General features: G+C 39.5%; 1 protein-coding gene across 4 annotated transcripts in view; it reads left to right on the top strand.

Annotated features, from left to right (window-relative positions):
* Window positions 1-12,986, top strand: part of VEPH1 (ventricular zone expressed PH domain containing 1) — a 560,486-nt gene extending 547,500 nt beyond the window's left edge. For all 4 annotated transcript variants that reach the window (XM_056565020.1, XM_056565022.1, XM_056565023.1 and 1 more), the window contains one exon: window positions 12,235-12,986. In XM_056565020.1, the coding sequence (XP_056420995.1) occupies window positions 12,235-12,471 (237 nt within the window). In that variant the 3' untranslated portion in view covers window positions 12,472-12,986. The remainder of the gene's footprint in view (window positions 1-12,234) is intronic.
* Window positions 12,987-21,150: the final 8,164 nt, after the last annotated feature.

Genomic DNA, 21,150 nt, shown 5'->3' with positions numbered 1-21,150 from the left:
TGGTTTGGGAGAGATCAGTCAGAGGGAAAGGAGTACTGCTAGCATTGAATTTAGATTAAAGAATGTGGATACCTTTTGCAGATACAAAAGGGGGCACATAAAGCAAAGGAGTTAAAGGAGCATATTAAGCAGTGGTACTTATGGTGGTCTGGATTAGTCTCTGATGGGGCCACTTGGGGCAGACTCTAAAGGCTCAACCTAAGACAGAGACTCTACAGATATATAGGCCATTGAAGGGGTACTCCACCCCTATACCTCTTATCCCCTATGCAAAGGATAGGGGATAAGAAGTCTTATTGCAGGGGTCCCGCCACTGGCAATCCCTGCGATCTCTCCTGCAACACCCACTATCATCTGCTGCACGGAGCAAGCTTCGCTCGGTACCTGACGACTGGTGATGCAGGGGCCAGAGGTTTATGATGTCATGGCCATGTCCCCTTGTTACATTACGCCCCTCCCCCTTAATGCAAGCCTATGGGAGTAGGCGTGGCGATCACTGGGAACCCCTGCGATCAGACATCTTATCCCCTATCCAAAGGAGTACCCCTTTAACGTATGATCGTGGAGGAGGTCTCAATCATGGAACATGGAAACCTTTTCATTTCAATACCATGCACCAGTGGCTCCCCTATGTATGTGGTTGGGTCCGGTACTAAAGCTCAGCCTATTTAAGTGAATAGTACAAGTTCCAATCCCCAACATAGCCAGAAGCATATGAACGTCAATGTTACTGCAGTAAGTCTGTTGCACCTTTTCACTGCAATTGTGATTGTAGAGCTAGGCCACCAAGTGGATCTTCTTTTAAATACAACTAATTATACAAATATAAATCATAGCACCAGGTTCAAACCAGAATAAATGTAAATGCGCTGATAAATAGATGTATTTCTCTTTAAAAGAAAAAAAGTAATCTATCTTCATAGTCTCTTCTTAGGTCCAATTTGTTTGGCTTTGTTAGGTAGGTAACATACCTTTCTGTATACAAGGTAATGAAAACTTAATTTTTCAAGCATATACACACTAAAAATAGCAATCTGAACAAAAATTTGAATACTGAGCTTTTAACCCATATTATGCCACGGCCCATTTGTTGGAATACAGAAATTTGATTACCTTCTTTTATGAACACTGGTAAGTTACAGTCTATAAAAGAATGTTTTGAAAACGATATAATCAGGGTACTTTGCATATTATAAAAATATATTAAGTATTTACTGATAGAATCCTCTAAAGATATGCAGCTGTCTATTAAAGTAACTTACACTTCAGAGGGAATAGAGTTTTGAACCCTATGCTGCTGATCGGGGATGTACAAGATGTGAAGCAGATGTGCTGAGATGTGTAGAGTAATATTTTTATTTGCATCATTAATTTAAATAGCACTTCACTTCAATGTTGACTACATACATGCATTTATGAAAACTGTGAAGGTCCATCTGGAATCTCTATTACTAGCCTACTGTGTTAAAAGAGATGGTAAATAATGAGAATTTAAATATGGACACTTTTTATTGCAAAAAGGCAATTTTTCAATACCTCCCTATCCAGATTTGTTCTGGTAAGTTAGTGCACATCAAAAACTGGATTACATTTTTGATTATTATTTACGTCTGCATGATTGAACATATAAATGACATCAGCAACATCAACTTACAATTCTGCTGACATGGGGTATTCAAACTGAGCTGCTACTCTGCTTTCTTTATTCTGTATAAAGAGGGGGTGGAGAGCTCTGCAGCAGAGATCAATAAAAGAACTGCCTATAAACAAGTTAAAGGGGTAGTCTGATGGAAAAAAAAAATTTTCACTGGTACCAGAAAGTTAAGCAGGTTTGTAAATTACTTCTATTTAAAAATCTTAATCCTTCCAGTACTTATCAGCTGCTGTATACTACAGAGGAAATTATATAGTTCTTTTTCTGTCTGACCACAGTGCTCTCTTGCTAATACCTCTGTCTATATCAGGAACTGTCCAGAGTACAAGCAAATCCCCATAGCAAACCACTCCTGCTCTGGACAGTTCCTGACATGGACAGAGGTGTCAGCAGAGAGCACTGAAAAGACTGAAAAGAACTATACAACTTCCTGTGGAGCATACATCAGGTGATAAGTACTGGAAGGATTAAGATTTTTAAATAGAAGTCATTTACAAATCAGTATAACTTTCTGACACCAGTTGATTTGAAAACATTTGTTTCCACCGGAGTACCCCTTTAAAGTAGTTTTCCAGTCAAAACGTATTTGTAGCCTAACACCAGAATAGGTGATCAATATCAGAATGGTGGAGTTCCAACACCTAGAACCCCCAACGAATCTGGCATACACAGAGAAACAACCAAACCTAAGAGACATCCATTACAAGTCATTGAAAGCCATAGAACATTGGCAGTAGGAAAAAAACAGATGAATGTGAAGTAGAGAGGATAATGCTGGCACTGCTCAAACTGGCTGACGGTTCCAAGAGGGCAAGGCAGCAAACAGGTGAGACAGCGGACACTGTATGCACTTAATGCCAGAAGGTGGTGCTCAGTCTATATTGAAATAGTAGCATAGAAGAAACCAAGTGAAGAAAGGAAAACAGACGGCACTCACCAAGAATCGCTGAGCGTTGGCTGAGGAAGTGCGTCACTGCACGAAACGTTCCAGATACACCCCCTTGCCCACCGTCGATCCCCTGACCTGCCGGTGACTCCATGTTGAAGTAAATAAAGCGTCCAGATTCTTGGTGAGTGCCGTCTGTTTTCCTTTCTTCACTTGGTTTTGAGTAGGAAAAAAACACCTAGTCCATCTAGTCTGCCCTAATATTATTTCCTTTTGATTGAATTTTTTTTTTTTATCTTAGGATAGATACAGATAGGCTTACTGTGGATTTACCAATCACATCTGCTGGAAGTTTGTTCCAAGCATTGACTACTCTTTCAGTAAAAGTATACTTTCTCACATTGCTTGTTATTTTCCCCACACATTACCTTAGATTGTGCCCCTTGTGCCCATTATACTGCCCACTTCCCTGGCTAATAACTCTTGGCCGCAGCTGATTTCAGAAGTGAGACCTGGTGCGATCTACAACTTTTGACATGTCCGTTTGGCATGCCAAAAGTTGTTTATAATGACAGTAAAGCTTTAACATATATAAAGTGTCCCTGTCATTATACAAAACTTTTGACATTGCAGAGAATAATCACTTGAACACTGAAACCTCCACCATTCTCTAGTTCACTTCCCAGCTATTCACGATCTCCATCCAGTTTAAGGAGATGACCGCAAGGACTTACAATGAAGAGGTCTTCTGCAACTGGATGGAGATCGCTGCAAGACAGGAAGTTAATCTCGCTGCTGCGTGCTTTCTTTGGCTATATCTAGGAAAACTTGATCCCTTAATGATCAAAACTTTTGGCATGTCCCTGAAAAAGATTTTTTTTTTTTGTTTATAATGACAGGGGCACTTTAACCCTTACAACCCTTAATGTACATGTATGTCTTGTATTGGGTAAGGGGAATATGACGTGGACTTGCAATATAACCAGCTGTCAGCAGCAGACATCTGCCCATAATGATGAACATCGAAGATCGCTCTAATGTCTGTCATTAAAATGGTTAAATGCCACAATCTATGTAGTTCACAGCACTTAAACATTAAATTCCAGTAATTCCTGGTATCGTGGGGGTGCTGATGGGTTACTGAGGAAGCCCGGGGCCTTACTTCGGCCTCCAGGTCTTCCATGGATCAGTGCTTGCTACAGCTTGCCTTTTGCAGGCTGTAGCAATTGAGCGCTGATGGCATAGGTCAATGTAATGCAATCACATTACATTAATCTAAGTAAGCCATCTACTTATGGCTAATAATCGGTTGGGGCAAAAAATGTGTAAAAAAAAAAAAGTAAAATGTTTTTTAAAATTCCCGACTCCCTACTTCCTCATCCTATGTTGAAATGGTGCCAAAACGCTAATGTGTTTCTAATACCTCCTCCTATAATAGCACCATTGCCAGGCTCACACATCTCAAGCAAACTTGGCAAATGTTAGCTGAACATCATTTAAGGCAAAGTTCTGACCGAAACCAGTTCTACGGTTTCATCTCGCTCATCTCTAGACATAATGTTGGAACAATTTGGACCAAAAAACTGTTTTACATTACTTTTGCCACATTTACTATGAGTCTCAAACGCTTTTTTAAGGCACTTATACAACTTTGAGACAAAAAGGATGACTATAAGTCAATGTATGCTACTGTACCTCATTAATTATTAAGTCATGGTCAGTGACTAATATGAAATGAGTTGTAATTGATGATTTACGTCAAACTATTTCCTAAATACTTGTATAGTTGCCAGAACAAGAGCTAATCAGTCCTCAAGAGACTTTGTGATATAATACATATAATGAGATTTAAAGGCTATGTAAACCATTTTTATTTTTATATATCCCAATGCATAAAGAATAAGGGGCTTTACAAAAATTCTTGATCAAAAACTTCCCTACCATTTTGTGTCTACAGCTCATATGTAGACCTTGTGTCTGAATAATAACAGACAACATACAAACTCTGTGTAATCTGATACTGCACTTACTCTCTCTTTCATATGTCAACTATTTTTTCTAACATACATTTGGTACTAAGACATACAGGACTGAAAGGAAGGGAGTATGATTCCAAGCTCAAACTAGACAGGCTTTGTAGTCTGTTACCTTGGTAACACATAAGTCTACATAGAATGGATAAGAGTGAGGGACATTTTAATCAGTTATATTACAAATAGAACAGAACAAAAGTTTTTACAGCTCCAATCTCCAACACCCACATCTGTACACAAGCATGTTGGCAGCACCACCAAGTGTCCAGGCAGAAGTAGTAAGAGGTTGTCCAGCATTAGAAAGTGGGATCAAATTGTGCTTCTTTATTCAATCCAAAAAACAAAGCACACATGCCAACATATTTCAGGTCCAGCTGACCCTCAATCATGATATAATCATGCCGTTACTAAAGGGGTACTCTGGCGCTAAGACATTTTATCCCCTATCCAAAGGATAGGGGATATGATGCCTGATCGCGGGGGTCCCCCAGCGGCAGGACCCCCGCGATCAGGCATCATATCCCCTATCTTTCACGTAGCACCCTGTTACCATCAGCCCCCGATCTCTGGGTATCCACTACTAGTCCCAGCAAGTCACCAAATTAACCCTTTGATAAACGTGTTTCACCAGAGCTTCCTTCAGAAAGGTGAGCTCCTATATTTAGAGATCAAAGACCAGAGCTGATTAAGTAAACATTTCATCTGAAAAGGTATCACAGTGCTATGCATAAAAATAAACAAATGACATACAGGTACAAAAATATGTAAAAGAGTTAGGCAAGACAAGTTCAGAAAACAAAAAGAAAAGTCCTGACAGCATAAAGGACATAGCAGTCCTTGTGAGTGAATCTCCAGCTGTTGCTTAGGGTCTTTGTCCAGCTTTTGGCCACAGGCTTGAACAAAGGTTTTGTCCGGTATTACAGTTTTATATTGGCTCTTTAGGAGGGGGGGAAAAATACATACCACCCCCCCCCCCCCTCTGATCCCACCAGGTGGGGGGCATCTCTCTTCCGGGTCCCTTATCTCATGATGGGACCAGAGACAGCTCTTATCCTGCTGCTACAAAGGCTTTTGACTTCAAAAGAAGTATAACACTGACAGACTGACCCCCCAATAAAACTGGAATACACAAAAACAATTACACAGTTTGAATGAACCCTCACTCATGCCTTAGATTATACATTAAACACAAATACAATTATAATACACATGTATGATTCCATAATCAGGCCTTGGGCATGACCCCCCCCCCCCCCTTTTTTTTCCCATAATCGACCAAGCTAAGCAGTAGCAGTCTGGTTTCAACATGGTGGCAAGGGGCTTTTATTTTGGACCTCTCTAGCCTGATACTACCAGCCTACTACTTCCTTAGTCTCAGACCATCATTTTTTATGGCCAAAGCCTGCTGGTACCCCGTTTTTCCCAGTGCTTGTGGTGCCAGTGTAATAATGGGATAAAATAGCCATTTTACAACTTAACACTAAGTTCTGATCTAGTCTGGGTTCTATGGTTTGGTTTGCTCAACACTAATTATGTGAGTAACACTATCTAATTATCCCCTTTGCACCAGTTAGTATTGAGTTGTCACTACTAGCACTGCACATTTGCCCCTAGTGAAAAACTGTATTAATATAGAAAAAGTGATCCTAGACTCAAATATCAGAAATCACGTTATATATGAATGAGTGGCCAATGTTTCTTAAGCAGACTTTGTGGCTTCCTGTTATGACAGTACCTAGTAGTTCCTTGACAGACAGAACTGTTTATCATGTTATCACTATTGGGCTGAGATTGTTCCATTACATTAGAGGCTAGAATAAGAATTGGCATGATGAGTGTTGAAGTTGGAGCAAATAGTATTTTCTATTGCACACTTCAGTTCCCAAATTCTTAATGAATAATAATATTAACTTTATTGTGATGAATAAACGAATTATTGCCCAAGAAGCATAGAATCTATAAAACATAGTGTAATGCTAGCAATGCTCTCAAGAGATTGTTTTTTGGTCACGTACAGCAGTTGGCTTTACACACATACATCACAGACAAGACAACTACTTTCATGAAACATTAATGTTCTTTCTTATTTTATTTATTTTGTATTAAATTGTGCTGGTTGTATGGCACTTATGATTTACCATTTTTCACATTCCATGATGTATTTCTGATTTGTGCAAAGAAAAAAAAATATTCATGCCTGATGGAAATTATACGGCGGCCCCTCTTCTGCCCACTAGGGGAAGATTCTGCCCGCAATCAATCATATTTTATGACTCAGTAGATGATTATGAAGCAGAATAAATAACAGATGTTTTTGTCCAGCAACTATCTTTAATGAAATCAGTCAGTGACAGCCATACAAGATGGTGACATGCAGTCTATACTGATTATTAAAGTGCTTACTTGTTTGCAAGGAAGCTGTTGGCTTATAGACTGCTTATTCTCACAGAAAATTGTAATGAATATATAATTTCTCTCACATTGACATGCACAATTCTCTTCCACATGGGCTTTGTCCTGGAATATCTGGTGTTGATTTAGAGTAAGATCATTGCAAGCTTTGTGCTGTCTTCAGGTTAACCTTTTCTTCTACTTTTTTAACCCATCTAGGACCCAGGGCGTACCTGTACGACCATGGGAATTCCGGTCCCCGGACCATCCCCTGACAATGCCTGGGGGGCATCCTGTGACAATGCCTGGGGGATCCTGAGATTAAGGTCAATTCAGATCGGCGGTTATTCCAGGTCATACGGGTATCTAGTGACCCAGAAAATAAGGGGGATCGGGGCTGTCCAAGACACCCCTGATCCCCCTGAAGGGATAGGAGTGAGGTGGCACTGAGATGGCAGGGCATGACTTAATGAGGGGGTGGGGCTATGACATCACAACTCCCGGCACCAGCTCCAGTGTTTGGAACAGTTTGTTCCAAATGCTGAGCAGTGGAGTACCCCTTTAAGACAGAAAATAAATAGGTTAATTTCCTTCGGTACCTGGAATGAAATGTAGAACAAGCTTTAAAGATAGAACATTTAAGATGGGATCACTAATAACATTTTGGTGAGTATTTTGTCTGACCAAAATACTGTGTGTACAGTGGGGATCAAAAGTTTGGGCACCCCAGGTAAACATTTGTATTAATGTGCATAAAGAAGCCAAAGAAAGTTGGAAAAATCTCAAAAGGCATCAAATTACAGATTAGACATTCTTATAATATGTCAACTAAAGTTAAATTCTATTTCCATCATTTACACTTTCAAAATAACAGAAAACAAAAAAATGGTGTCTGCAAAAGTTTGGGCTCCCTGCAGTATTTATAGCATGCACTGCCCCCTTTCCAGTGTCATGGATTGTTCTCAATCATCATCTGGGAAGACTAGGTGATGTCAATCTCAAAGGTTTTAAATGCCCAGACTCATCTGCCCTTGTCCCAACAAACAGCACCATGGGTTCTTCTAAGCAGTTGTCTAGAAATCTGAAAATAGTCGACGCTCACAAAGCTGGAGAAGGCTATAAGAAGATTTCAAAATGTTTTCAGATGTCAATATCCTCTGTTCGGAATTTAATTAAGAAATGTCAGTCATCAGGAACAGTGGGAGTTAAAGCAAGAAGTGGAAGACCAAGAAAAATATCAGACAGAACAGCTCGCAGGATTGAGAGAAAAACAATTCAAAACCCACGTTTGACTGCACAATCCCTCCAGAAATATCAGATGGCAGACACTGGAGTTGCGGTACGCTATTCCACTATAAAGAGATACTTGTACAAATATCACCACAAAAATCAGCGTTTGAACTTTGCAAATGAATATATAGACAAGCCTGATGCATTTTGGAAACAAGTTATGTGGACTGATGAGCTTAAAATACAAATTTTTGGCCGGAATGAGGAAAGTTATGTCTGGAGAAGAAGGGGAACAGAATTTAATTAAAAGAACCTTCTGTCCAACTGTTAAGCATGGGGGGTGGATCAATCATGCTTTGGGGTTGTATTGCAGCCAGTGAACAGGCACAGGGAACATCTCACAAGTAGAAGGAAAAATGGATTCAATAAAATGCCAGCAAATTTTGGATGCTAACTTGATGCCTTCTGTGAAAAAGCGAGGATGGCTTCTACAAATGGATAATGATCCTAAACACACCTCGAAATCCACGGGGGATTACATCAAGCGGCATAAACTGAAGGTTTTACCATAGCCTTCACAATCTCCTGACCTCAACATAATTGAAAATCTATGGATAGACCTCAAAAGAGCAGTGCGTGACAGACAGCCCAGAAATCTCAAAGAACTGGAAGACTTTTGTAAGGAAGAATGGGCAAAGATACCTCAAACAAGAATTGAAAGACTCTTGGCTGGTTACAAATAGTGTTTACAAGCTGTGATACTTGCCAAAGGGGGCAGTACAAGATATTAACTCTACAGGGTGCCCAAACTTTTGCCATTTTTTGTTTTCTTTTTTTGAAAGTGTAAATGATGGAAATAAAATCTAACTTTTGTTGACGTATTATAAGAATGTCTAATCTGTAATTTGATGCCTTTTGGAGATTTTTCCATCTTTCCTTGGTTTCTTTATGCACATTAATACAAATTTTTACCTGGGGTACCCAAACTTTTGATCCCCACTGTAAATCCACCCTAAACCAGATTTTATTGCCTGAATTCAGAATTATTTCTTGTACATTGCCTGCTTAGAACTATAAAAAATGATGTTCTTGACCCATAGAGTCATCTACCAAAGTCATATGCTCACTTAAGGGTTCTTTAAGGGTGGCAAGTTTATAAGGAATTACATAATAACCTACAATTAGGAACACATGTTGAATATCAAACAAAAGAGATTACCTTGTACACATGGTGCATACCACACCATCTTCTTTCCTAAACTTGAGACTACATTCCTATTTGTTACTAGGAAAGTATGTGGCATTGCCTGTTACTCATACTTAACCTTGTTTGAAAGGAAAAGCAACAGTGTTGCTCTTGTCCTCATTTCCCACTCTCATATTCCATCCAGGGGTCAAGTCCTGAGAAAAAAAAGTATGGGAACTAACCCAAGATTCCCTCTCAAGGGCTGGCCATGCATGACTCCTGCTAATGGGAACAGAGTTGCCACTGTGGAAAAAGTGCAGGAACTCTGTTCTCATGCATTCCTGCAGGACTTGAGCCCTGATCCCACCCTTATATCCCAACTTCATGTTCTGACCTTGTATCTTGTCCTTATATCCCGTCACTATATCCTGACCTTATATCCTGTTCTCAGGTGAGGCTGAGATTTAATGAAAATATTTTAGGGATGAAAATAGAAGGGGGTTTGGCTTGGGTGGGGCTGAGCTCTGATGAAGAGATTGTGGTTGAAGGACCTGTAATGTGGGTTTATTAAGTGAAAATGGTGTTTTAAAAAGAAACCAGTCCTGTGTAGAATTCTAGACAATGCTCAGGTGTGGGTATTCACGAATCCCACTATGCAAATCCATGTTATTCAAGACCATGAGCTATATAACATTTTACTTTTCATTCTAAGCAATTAGATACTCACTGTTAGATGCTTCGAGTTTGTTTTTTCCTTATTCAATCTTTTTTCCATAAAATTCAGAGCTGTAAAATTCAAAGCTTGCAGATGTTATATTCAGCATATATCCGTACTAGCAGAGATCTTTTTGCACTAGTTGGGAGCCATCAAGGTCTGACACGATGTTTCGGGGGAACGCCCCCTTACTCATGCGTACTAGAGCCTGGGATTCCAGGATATTTTAAGCAGGATGCACTCCTATAGTCAATTGAGAATTTTATCTTAAAGAGACATATATAGTTATTTCCTAAAAAAAACTGTAAATTCAAATATAGTGTGAATTCTCCTCAATATCCTGGATTACAATATTATTCATGAAAAATCTTTTAAACTACAGACTTCATTCAAGCCTGATGGGGAAATCGTTTCCAGGTACGTTATCCAATATGCTTCCCTTTAGAGGAGACGCATGCGGTTTATATTCTCATTCGCGTCCGTGTGAATTTGCTCCAAGATTTGCCACCTTAACTCATTCACATTATGCTGTTTTTCTAATAAATGTCTAGCGAAAGTAGTCTCACTGAATTTTGATGATTCACTAACTGATTTAGTATTCAAAGCTTTTCTGATATTATTTTTATGCTCCATTATCCTGACTTTTCTTTTTCTGCTAGTCTGCCCAACGTAGCATTTGCCACAAGGGCATTTTAGCATGTAAATAATATTTTCCGTATTACAAGTGATAAAGCCTTTACTAGGGATTTTAATACCACTTTTAGGGTGATGGACATTTTCACCCTTTATTATATTGTTGCAATGTGAACATGCTAGACAAGGATATGTCCCTTTCAGTCTAGAACTTAGGAACATTTGATGATCTTTTTTCTTTTTACTGATGTCTCCTCTTATAAGTATATTTGCTATGGTTTTGCCTCGATTCTATGCAAACATGGGGGGTTCTTTAAAAAGTTTGCCATATTTGGAGTCTGATCTAATTAACGTCCAGTATTGATTTACTTACTAATGTACATTGTTCTTTCCATTTTTTTCTTCTTAGTTCCTTCTTTTTTCTTCAATAATTCTGTTCTGTCTACATGTGCTACTTCTTGTTCTATTTTTATCATTCTCTTTTGGAATATCCTCTGTTTTTAAATTTTTCACTAATGATGATTAATTTTTTTTCATATTCATCTTCCTTATTAATAATTCATTTAGCTCTAATGTATTGACTTTTAGGTAAACCTTTGAAGATGTTTTGGTTGTGAAAGCTATTTTTATGTAGCATATTATATTATCTGTTTTTTTAACGAATAAATTATAATAATTTATTCGTTAAAAAAAACAGATAATATAATATAATATACTACATAAAAAAAAAAATTATGAATTTTTTTAATGGTATAAAAAGTTACCAAAAATATTTTGGACTTTGGATTTTTTTTTGCGCGTACGCCATTGACCGTGCAGTTTAATTAACAATATATTTTTATCGTTCGGACATTTATGCACGCGGCGATACCACATGTGTTTATTTTTATTTACACAGTTTTTTTTAAATGGGGAAAAGGGGGGTGATTCAAACTTTTATTAGGGAAGGGGTTAAATCACATATATTAACACTTTTTTTCACCCATAGAGGGCTATAACACTGCACACACTGATCTTTTACACTGATCACTGGCATATATTAACATGCCATTGATCAGTGTTATCGGCGCTTGACTGCTCCTGACTGGATCTCAGGCACGGAGCAGTCATTCACCGATTGGACACCGAGGAGGCCAGTAGAGATCCCCCGGTGTCCTGTAAGCTGTTTGGGAAATTGTGGCGGTCCCGAACAGCCCGACTGAGCTGCCGGGATACTTTCAGTTTCATTTCAGACGCGGTGGTCAACTTTTATTGCCGCATCTGAAGGGTTTATACAGGGCATCACCGCAATCGGTGATGTCCGGTATTAGCCGCGGGTCACCGGACATAAATATACATCCTGCATCGTTAATTTAACTCTCCTAAATTTTTGTAACATGTATACCAAGTTTCATTGAAATATCTCCAGCCATTTGGAAGTTATACTGGAACATACACACACACACACACAGAGATTTATATGTATTTATATAGATTAACATGCAAAATGTTGTCTCTTTCTTACAGAAGGATGATCCTGACGATTGTCCTATTGAGTTAAGCAAAGTTCAGAGTGTCAAAGCTGTAGCTAAGAAACGACGGGATCGGAGTCTACCTCGGGCTTTTGAGATCTTCACTGATAATAAAACTTATGTCTTCAAGGCAAAAGATGAGAAGAATGCAGAAGAGTGGCTGCAATGCATCAATGTGGCTGTTGCACAAGCAAAAGAGCGAGAGAGTAGAGAAGCTACCACATATTTGTAATTTTATACTCAGTAAGGAAACCAGTTCTCCATGTATTTTACCAAAATCTAGCATAATGTTGTAACAGATGAATGCTTTTACGTTCCAAGTTACTGATAATGTCAGATTATTTGATTACAGGGCATCAATGATTTCTGCACTAATTTATGTTGCACATTATCAAGTTAATTCTCATCAATTTAAGTGCACCAATATACAGGTTTCTAAATGTTATATTTAAGAATATGCATCATACTAATTCTCTATTGATCCCATCTTTGCCTTTGCCATTCTCTATGTATTGGTGCTATGTGGACTTTGTTGCATTTAACCAAAGTCTTAGGCAGCTAAATTTGCTCAGTCCAGTTTTCAAAATATAAAGTGTGGAAACTGTTTCTTCCTGTCCTGCATGGTAATTTGTTTTTTTAAGTCTATAGCCCTCCTCAAATGAACCTGCCACTTAAAGGAGTAGTCCAGTGGTGACTCAGTGGTTTACAACTTATCCCCTATCTTAAGGATAGGGGATAAGTTGCAGATCGCGGGGGGTCCAACCCCTGGGGCCCCCCGCGATCTCCTGTACGGAGCCCCGACAGCCCGCGGGAAGGGGGCGTGTCGACCTCCGCACGAAGCGGCGGCCGACACGCCCCCTCAATACAACTCTATGGCAGAGCCGAAGCGCTGCCTTCGGCAATCTCCGGCTCTGCCATTGAGATGTATTGAGGGGGCGTGTCGGCCGCCGCCTCGTGCGGGGGTCGACACCCGCTATCTCGGAAGAGAGAGGGGGCCCCGTACAGAGAGATCGCGGGGGGTCCCAGCGGTCGGACCCCCCGCGATCTCAAACTTATCCCCTATCCTTAGGATAGGGGATAAGTTTTTCACCACTGGAGTACCCCTTTAATAGATAAGTATACAGGATATCTGCATTCACTATATTCCTTCACTAGTCTGCGGGTTTAAAACCAGCACTCCATATATATTATACATGTGAACAAAGGTGCAGCTCCTCTTCCTTACCAGGTAGTAAGTAGCAATGGAAGGGGTAATGTGCAAAATAAAGGCTGGTAGGCCACTTGAGCTTGACTGCAAAGTTCCAGAATGATAGGTCAGAGGTTATTATTAGGTACACTTAGCACTAACTTCTATACATTAAGGGCATCTAAACTATAATTATACATATAGTAATTTAGGGGATATACATATATGGAACATCTTTCTAATGCTCTTCACATGGTCATTCCAGCTCATGGAGTATTTAAAATTTATAATTCATACTTTTTTAGCATTTTTTAAACTAACTAAATGCATGTGATAGAATGTTTAAACTCTCAACTTCTATAGTAAAGGTTGCATATTAATCACATTAAAGTATTAGGCAGCTCCATCATATGAAGCAGATGTAAGCAGATGAGAACTCCATGAAATTATTGTTTGTTGTTAAATCCATTATTGTATTTAGTTCTATAAATGAAAAGAATGCAAAAATAGATTGGTGTAGATTAACAAACCTTAAGATAATTGTTGGGTACATAAAATCCCAAAGAGAAAGGAATGTATATATTGTAATGTCTAAAAATGCATTACATAGACTATAAATCTAGAATTTATATTTTTGTCAAAAAGCCATTGGTTTCTATAATTATATTTAGTTATCTTGCTTTAATTAGTTAAAATGTTATTTATTATAGATTATCTACTGCCATTCGAATTTGTAGTTCATATAGACTACTTTTCAAGGGTTAAAGAGGAGGACCTGTCGCCAGTTTGAAAAAAAAAAACTCTAATTATTTCTACCAGTCTGTAGCCTCTAGTTTCCTCATAAATTTTTTCCCATTCCCATGATAAAGGGATTTTTCTAAATGGCACATTTCCCCCAGTAGCCAACTAAGTGGTAATTTTCAAAAGGGGGTGTGAATCTTATGCTTAGCTGCATGTGAATCTGAGTCTCAAGAGTCATGAACTTAAAGGGGTACTCCGCTGCTCAGTGTTTGGAACAAACTGTTCCGAATGCTGGAGCCGGCACCAGGAGCTAGTGACATCATAGCCCTGCCCCTTCATGACATCATACCCCACCCCCTCAATGCAAGTCTATGGAAGGGGGCATGGTGGCTATTGTGCCCCCTCCCACAGACTTGCATTGAGGGGGCAGGGCGTGACATCCCGGCTCAAGTGTTCTGAGTGGAGTACCCCTTTAATATTCCAGGTATATAAATATCACGTGATCAACCCCCTAGACCTAAGATGCACACACTCTTCTAAAATAAATTGCATAACAAAAATGATTAGCCTAAAACAGGCAAAAAAAAAATGTGTGCCTGCTACAAGCAAAAGTAAAGTTGCACTGTAGATTCTAGCTCACTTGGTTTAGTTAATAAAAGTGAACCAAAATATGTCTTTGTGGAGACCATGTCCACTTTTAAATTTAAAGCGTCAAATCTAAAGTGTCATTATACAAACCTTTTGACATGTCACAAGGACATGCCAAAAGATTTGATCTCTCTGAGTGTTTAAACACCCACCGATATCCCAAACTGGTCAGGACAAGTCTTAACCCCTAATTGGTTAAGGGTGGACATGTGACATCCTACCAGCTTTTCACAGTGAAGCTAAGGATTTTGGATAAAGACAGTTAACCCCTTACACTTACTTTAGGCTCAGTGCATGCTGAAAACATATAAAGATATAGTGAAACATTTTTACAGGGAAAGATATTTTAAGATACTGTTTAAACCTAAGATACAGCAGGAGAATTTAAAGGGGTACTCCAATGGAAAACATTTAATTTTAAATCATACTGGTGCCAGAAAGTTAAATGATAACATTTACTTAAAAAAAATGTTTCCCAGCAAAATACCCCTTTAACCCCTTAAAGACCAAGGGCGTACAGGTACGCCTTCTCTCCCTGATACTTAAGGACCAAGGGCTTACCTGTATGCCTGTGGAAATTTCGGTCCCCACCGCACGCCGGACGGGGACCGGAATGGGGAGACTGCTGATATCTATCAGCAGGCACCCTCTGCAAATGCCCAGGGGGGTCCTGAGACCCCCTATATCGGCGATCGCCGCAAATCGCTGGTCTATGACACCCACGATCCCCTTAAGGGATAGGAGTGAGGTAGCAGGGGTGCCACCCCTCCTATCCCTGCTATTGGTCGTCTACAAGCGACGACCAATAGCATATCGGGGGCGGGGGGTTAACATTCGGTTTCCCTGAGCAGAACGGGGACCGGCACCGAAGTCCACTCACCCATCGGCGGGGGCAGCGATCGGCAGCGGTGATTCGGCTCCCCGGATCCTACAGAAGCCAGTGAGTTGCCTAACAACATCTGGAGGGCTACAGTTTGAGACCATGTGGAGTTGTTACAGTGGAGTTGTTGCAGTTGATACAGTGTTCTCTATACTGTAGCCCTCCAGTTATTGCAAAACTAATACTCCCAGCATGCCCAGACAGCTACTTGGGCATGCTGGGATTTCTAGTTTTGCAACAGCTGGAGGGTCACAGTTTGGAGATCACTGTGCAGTGATCTCTAAACTGTGGCCCTCTAGATCTTGCAAAACTACAACTCCTAGCATGCCACAAAGCAGTTTGCTGTCTGGGCATGCTGGGATTTGTAGTTTTGCACCATCTGGAAGGCCACAGTTTGGAGATCACTGTGCAGTGGTATCTAAACTGTGGCACTCCAGATGTTGCAAAACTGCAAATCCCAGCATGCGCAAACAGCTGTCTCGGCATGCTGTGAGTTTTAGTTGCATACCTCCAGCTGTTGAATAACTACATCTCCCAGCATGCCCTTCGGCAATCAGTACATGCTGGGAGTTGTAGTTTTGCAACAGCTGGAGGCACACTGGTTAGAAAATACTGAGTTAGGTAAAAAAAACTAACTGAAGGTTTTCCAACCAGAGTGCCTCCAGCTGTTGCAAAAGTACAACTCCCAGCATGCATGGTCTGTCAGTACATGCTGGGAGTTGTAGTTTTGAAGCAGCTGGAGGTTTGCCCCCATGTATATGTACAGGGTACAGTCACACGGGTGGGTTTACAGTGAGTGTTCTGCTTCAAGTTTGAGCCGCAGCTCAAACTCCTAGCGGGAAATTCACTTTAAACGCCAGCCAGTGCGAATGTACCCTAAAAACACTACACTACACTAACACAGAAAAAAAGGGTAAAACACTATATATACACCCCCTTACACCCCCCCCCCCCCCAATAAAAATGAAAAACGTATCATACGGCAGTGTTTCCAAAACGGAGCCTCCAGCTGTTGCAAAACAACAACTTCCAGCATTTCCAGACAGCCATAGACTGTCCAGACATGCTGGGAGTTTAGCAACAGCTTGAGGCACCCTGTTTGGGAATCACTGGCGTAGAATACCCCTATGTCCACCCCTATGCAATCCCTAATTTAGTCCTCAAATGCACATGGCGCTCTCTAACTTGCGAGCCCAGTCGTATTTCAGGGAAACAGTTTAGGGCCACATATGGGGTATTTCTGTACTTGGGAGAAATTGCAATACAAATTTTGGGGGTCTTTTTCTCTTTTTACCCCTTATGAAAAGGAAAAGTTGGGGGCTACACCAGCCTGTTAGTGTAAAAAAAATAATAATTTTACACTAACATGCTGGTGTTGCCCCATACTTTTTATTTTCACAAGCGGTAAAAGGAAAAAAAGACCCCCAAAATTTCTCCTGAATATGGAATTACCCCATATGTGGGCGTAAAATGCTCTGTGGATGCACAACAAGGTTCTGACATAAACTCAAAAAAATTAAACACCCTCATGTGACCCCATTTTGGAAACTACACCCCTCATGGAATGTAACAAGGGGTATAGTGAGCCTTAACACCCCTCAGGTGTTTATAGAATTTTCCTTAAAGTTGGATGGGAAAATGAAAAAAAAAAATTCTAAAATGCTGGTGTTACCCTAAATTTTTCATTTTCACAAGGAGAAATAGGAAAAAAAGCCCCCCAAAATTTGTAACCCCATTTCTTCTGAGTAAGAACATACCCCATATGTGGATTTAAAGTTCTCTGCGGGCAAACTGCAATGCTCAGAAGAGAAGGAGCGCCATTCAGCTTTTGGCAAGAAAATTTGTCCGGAATTGAAGGCCACGTGTGTTTACAAAGCCCCCATAGTGCCAGAACAATGGATCCCCCCCCCCCAATTTAGCTTAAATGGCTTTTAGGGGGCATGTCGCATTTAGGAAGCCCCTATGGTGCCAGAATAGCAAAAAAAAACAAAAAAAAAACACATGGCATACTATTTTGGAAACTATACCCCTCAAGGAATGTAATAAGGGGTACCGTGAGCCTTAACACCCCACAGGTGTCTGACAGATCTTTGGAACAGTGGTCCGTGAAAATGAAAAATACAATTTTTCATTTGCACAGCCCACTGTTCCAAAGATCTGTCAAACGCTAGTGGGGTGTAAATACTCACTGCACCCCTTATTAAATTCTGTGAGGGGTGCAGTTTCCAAAATGGGCTCACATGTGGGGGGGGTTCACGGTTCTGGCACCACGGGGGACTTTGTAAATGCACATGGCCCCTGACTTCCATTTAAAAAAATTATCTTTCCAAAAGCTCAATGGCACTCCTCCTCTTCTGAGCATTGTAGTGCACCAGCAGAGCACTTTACATCCACATATGGGGTATTTTCCTACTCAGAAGAAATGGGGTTACAAATTTTGGGGGTCATTTTCTCCTTTTACCCCTTGTAAAATGCTAAATTTGGGGGGAAAACTGAATTTTAATGAAAATTTTTTTTTTCATTTACACATCCAACTTTAACAAAAAGTCATCAAACACCTGTGAGGTGTTAAGGCTCACTGTACCCCTTGTTACATTTCTTGAGGGGTGTAGTTTCCAAAATAGAATGCCATGTGTTTTTTGTTTTAAATTTTTTTTGCTGTTCTCGCACCATAGGGGCTTCCTAAATGCGACATGGCCCCCAAAAACCATTTTAACAAAATTTGCTTTCCAAAAGCCAAATGTGACTCCTTCTCTTCTGAGCATTGTAGTTCGCCCGCAGAGCATTTTACGTCCTAACATGGGGTATTTCCATACTCAGAAGAGATGGAGTTAAAAATTTGGGGGGGCATTTTCTCCCATTACCCTTTGTAAAAATTGTAAATTTGGGAAAAAAAATGCACTTCAATGAAAACATTTTTTTTTTCATTTACACATCCGACTTTAACGAAAAGCCATCAAACACCAGTGGGGTGTTAAGGCTCACTGGACCCCTTGTTATGTGCCTTGAGGGGTGTAGTTTCTAAAATGGTATGCAATGTGGGTTTTTTTTTTTTTTTTTTGCTGTCCTGGCACCATAGGGGCTTCCTAAATGTGACATGCCCCCCAAAAACCATTTCAGCAAAATTCACTCTCCAAAAACCCATTGTTGCTCCTTCCCTTCTGAGCACTCTACTGCGCCCGCCCAACACTTGACATGCACATGTGAGGTATTTCCTTACTCGAGAGAAATTGGGTTACAAATTTTGGGGGGCTATTTCTCCTATTACCCCTTGTAAAAATAAAAAAACTGGGTCTACAAGAAAATGAGAGTGTAAAAAACAAAGATTTTGAATTTTCTCCTTCACTTTGCTGCTATTCCTTTGAAATACCTAAAGGGTTAACACACTTACTGAATGTCATTTTGAATACTTTGAGGGGTGCAGTTTTCATAATGGGGTCATTTGTGAGGTATTTCTAATATGAAGGCCCTTCAAATCAACTTCAAAACTGAACTGGTCCTTGAAAAAGTTGAAAATTTTGTGAAAACTTGTAAAATTGCTGCTGAACTTTGAAGCCCTCTGATGTCTTCCAAAAGTAAAAACATGTCAACTTTATGATGCAAACATTGCATATGTGAATCAATATATAATTTATTTGGAATGTCTGTTTTCATTACAAGCAGAGAGCTTCAAAGTTCGAAAAAGGCAACATTTAAATTAAAATTTACCACTATCATAAAGAAGAATATGTCATGAAAAAACAATCTCGGAATGAGAATTAAAATTAAAAGCATCCCAGAGTTATTAATGCTTAGAGTGGCAGTGGTCAGATGTGCAAAAAAACGCTCTGGTCCTGCAGTAAAAATTGGCTTGGTCCCTAAGGGGTTAAGACACCACATAAACATTTGACTCCCAACCAATGAACACTTTTCACATGTCCCTGCAACATGTACAAAGTTTTAAATAATAACAAGCACGGGGAAAATTAGCAAATTTTGCCCAAACACCAATGGCCAATCACCAAACAATTTAAAAAGTAGCCTTTTATACCTATAACTGACATAATACTTTGACATATTTGGGCTATAATTTTATTTTCTAAATCCTGACAAGAAGGATTCTGAGGAAAATTAATCAATAGTTTTTTTTTTTTAAATGGTCACGATTTTTTTGAACAATGGATTATTTGTGCAAATAATTGTGACTTTTACCTTGTTTTGTGCAAAATGTGAGAACAGAGTCCTCTGTTTATAAATAATCAGGCAGACAAGCAATCATGGAAAGTTATTATATGCAGTGCTATAAAACTTTGCTGCAGAATTCTACTCAGTTATTGAGCAGTTACCCTGGGTCATCACCAGAAGAGTAGTTAGGATGTGGCGGGCAAGAGGACGAGACAAGATCATAGTCAGCAATGAGTGCAGAGAAAAGTTGGAAATTGCACAAATGTAGCACATGTCATAGGGCAACTTTTGTGATAACATTTGGAGGAAATTGGAAAATACATATTTTTTTTCTTTCAAATTTGAGCTAAAAGATTTCACTAGATTGTTCCATGCAGTGCTCTGCTCCTTTGTTTGACTATGGTATGGTATAAACAGCTACTTTGGATATTTCCAAACAGTGGAAATTAAGTAGCATGTTTGGAATAAAAACAGTGTCCTAACTTTCTTTTAAAAATAATTCAGTTTTTTTTAGAGAAATATTGTATCATGTTCTCCTAGAAGCACTAAATTGTAAATTAATAAAGAATTTTCAATACAGATCGTTCTTCTCTTTATTAGATTTTCTGAATAGTAATATTTCATATTCCCTGATTCATCTTCCTTAAAGTTTACTATGTGTTATTTTCTAAACCTGAGATGTATATTGGTAGATGTTATTCATTCCTTAAGCAGCATGAGACATTTCGAAATCAGAAACATAACTATTTTCTGGAATGTATAAAACTGCTCCTTACTTTGGATTAGGGGATTTCTTAAGCTCTGTGAACTATTCATCTAATGATGTGACTATATGAAAATCATTAAGGGGGAGATTTATTAAAACATGTGCAGAGAAAAGTTGACCAGTTGCCTATGGCAACCAATCAGATTGCTTCTTTCATTTTTCACAGGCCTCTTTAAAAATGAAAGAAGCGATATGATTGGTTGCTATCGGCAACTGGTCAACTTTTCCTCTACACAGGTTTTGATAAATCTCCCCTTAAATTCTTATGTAAATTAGTGTACACATGAAAAAGATTGTCTTGAGGCCTCTCATTCCTACTATCCTGTAAACAAGTATACTGCCAACTGCAGTCCCTTCAATCCATTCCATATGCTTGATGGTGAGTTTGCCCATCGTTTAAATGGGTTTTTCCACAACTAAAAATGAAAGGGGTTTTCTGGGATTGCAGATTGCATTGACATAAATGGAGTCAAGTTGTAATACCGCACACAACCTGAGGGCAATATGGTAGGTTTGTATATGTAGG

Source organism: Hyla sarda, chromosome 3 (assembly GCF_029499605.1).
Source record: "Hyla sarda isolate aHylSar1 chromosome 3, aHylSar1.hap1, whole genome shotgun sequence".
Lineage (NCBI taxonomy): Eukaryota > Metazoa > Chordata > Amphibia > Anura > Hylidae > Hyla > Hyla sarda.
The sequence above is the reverse complement of the archived record's forward strand: the minus strand, read 5'-3'. Positions and strand labels throughout refer to the sequence as shown.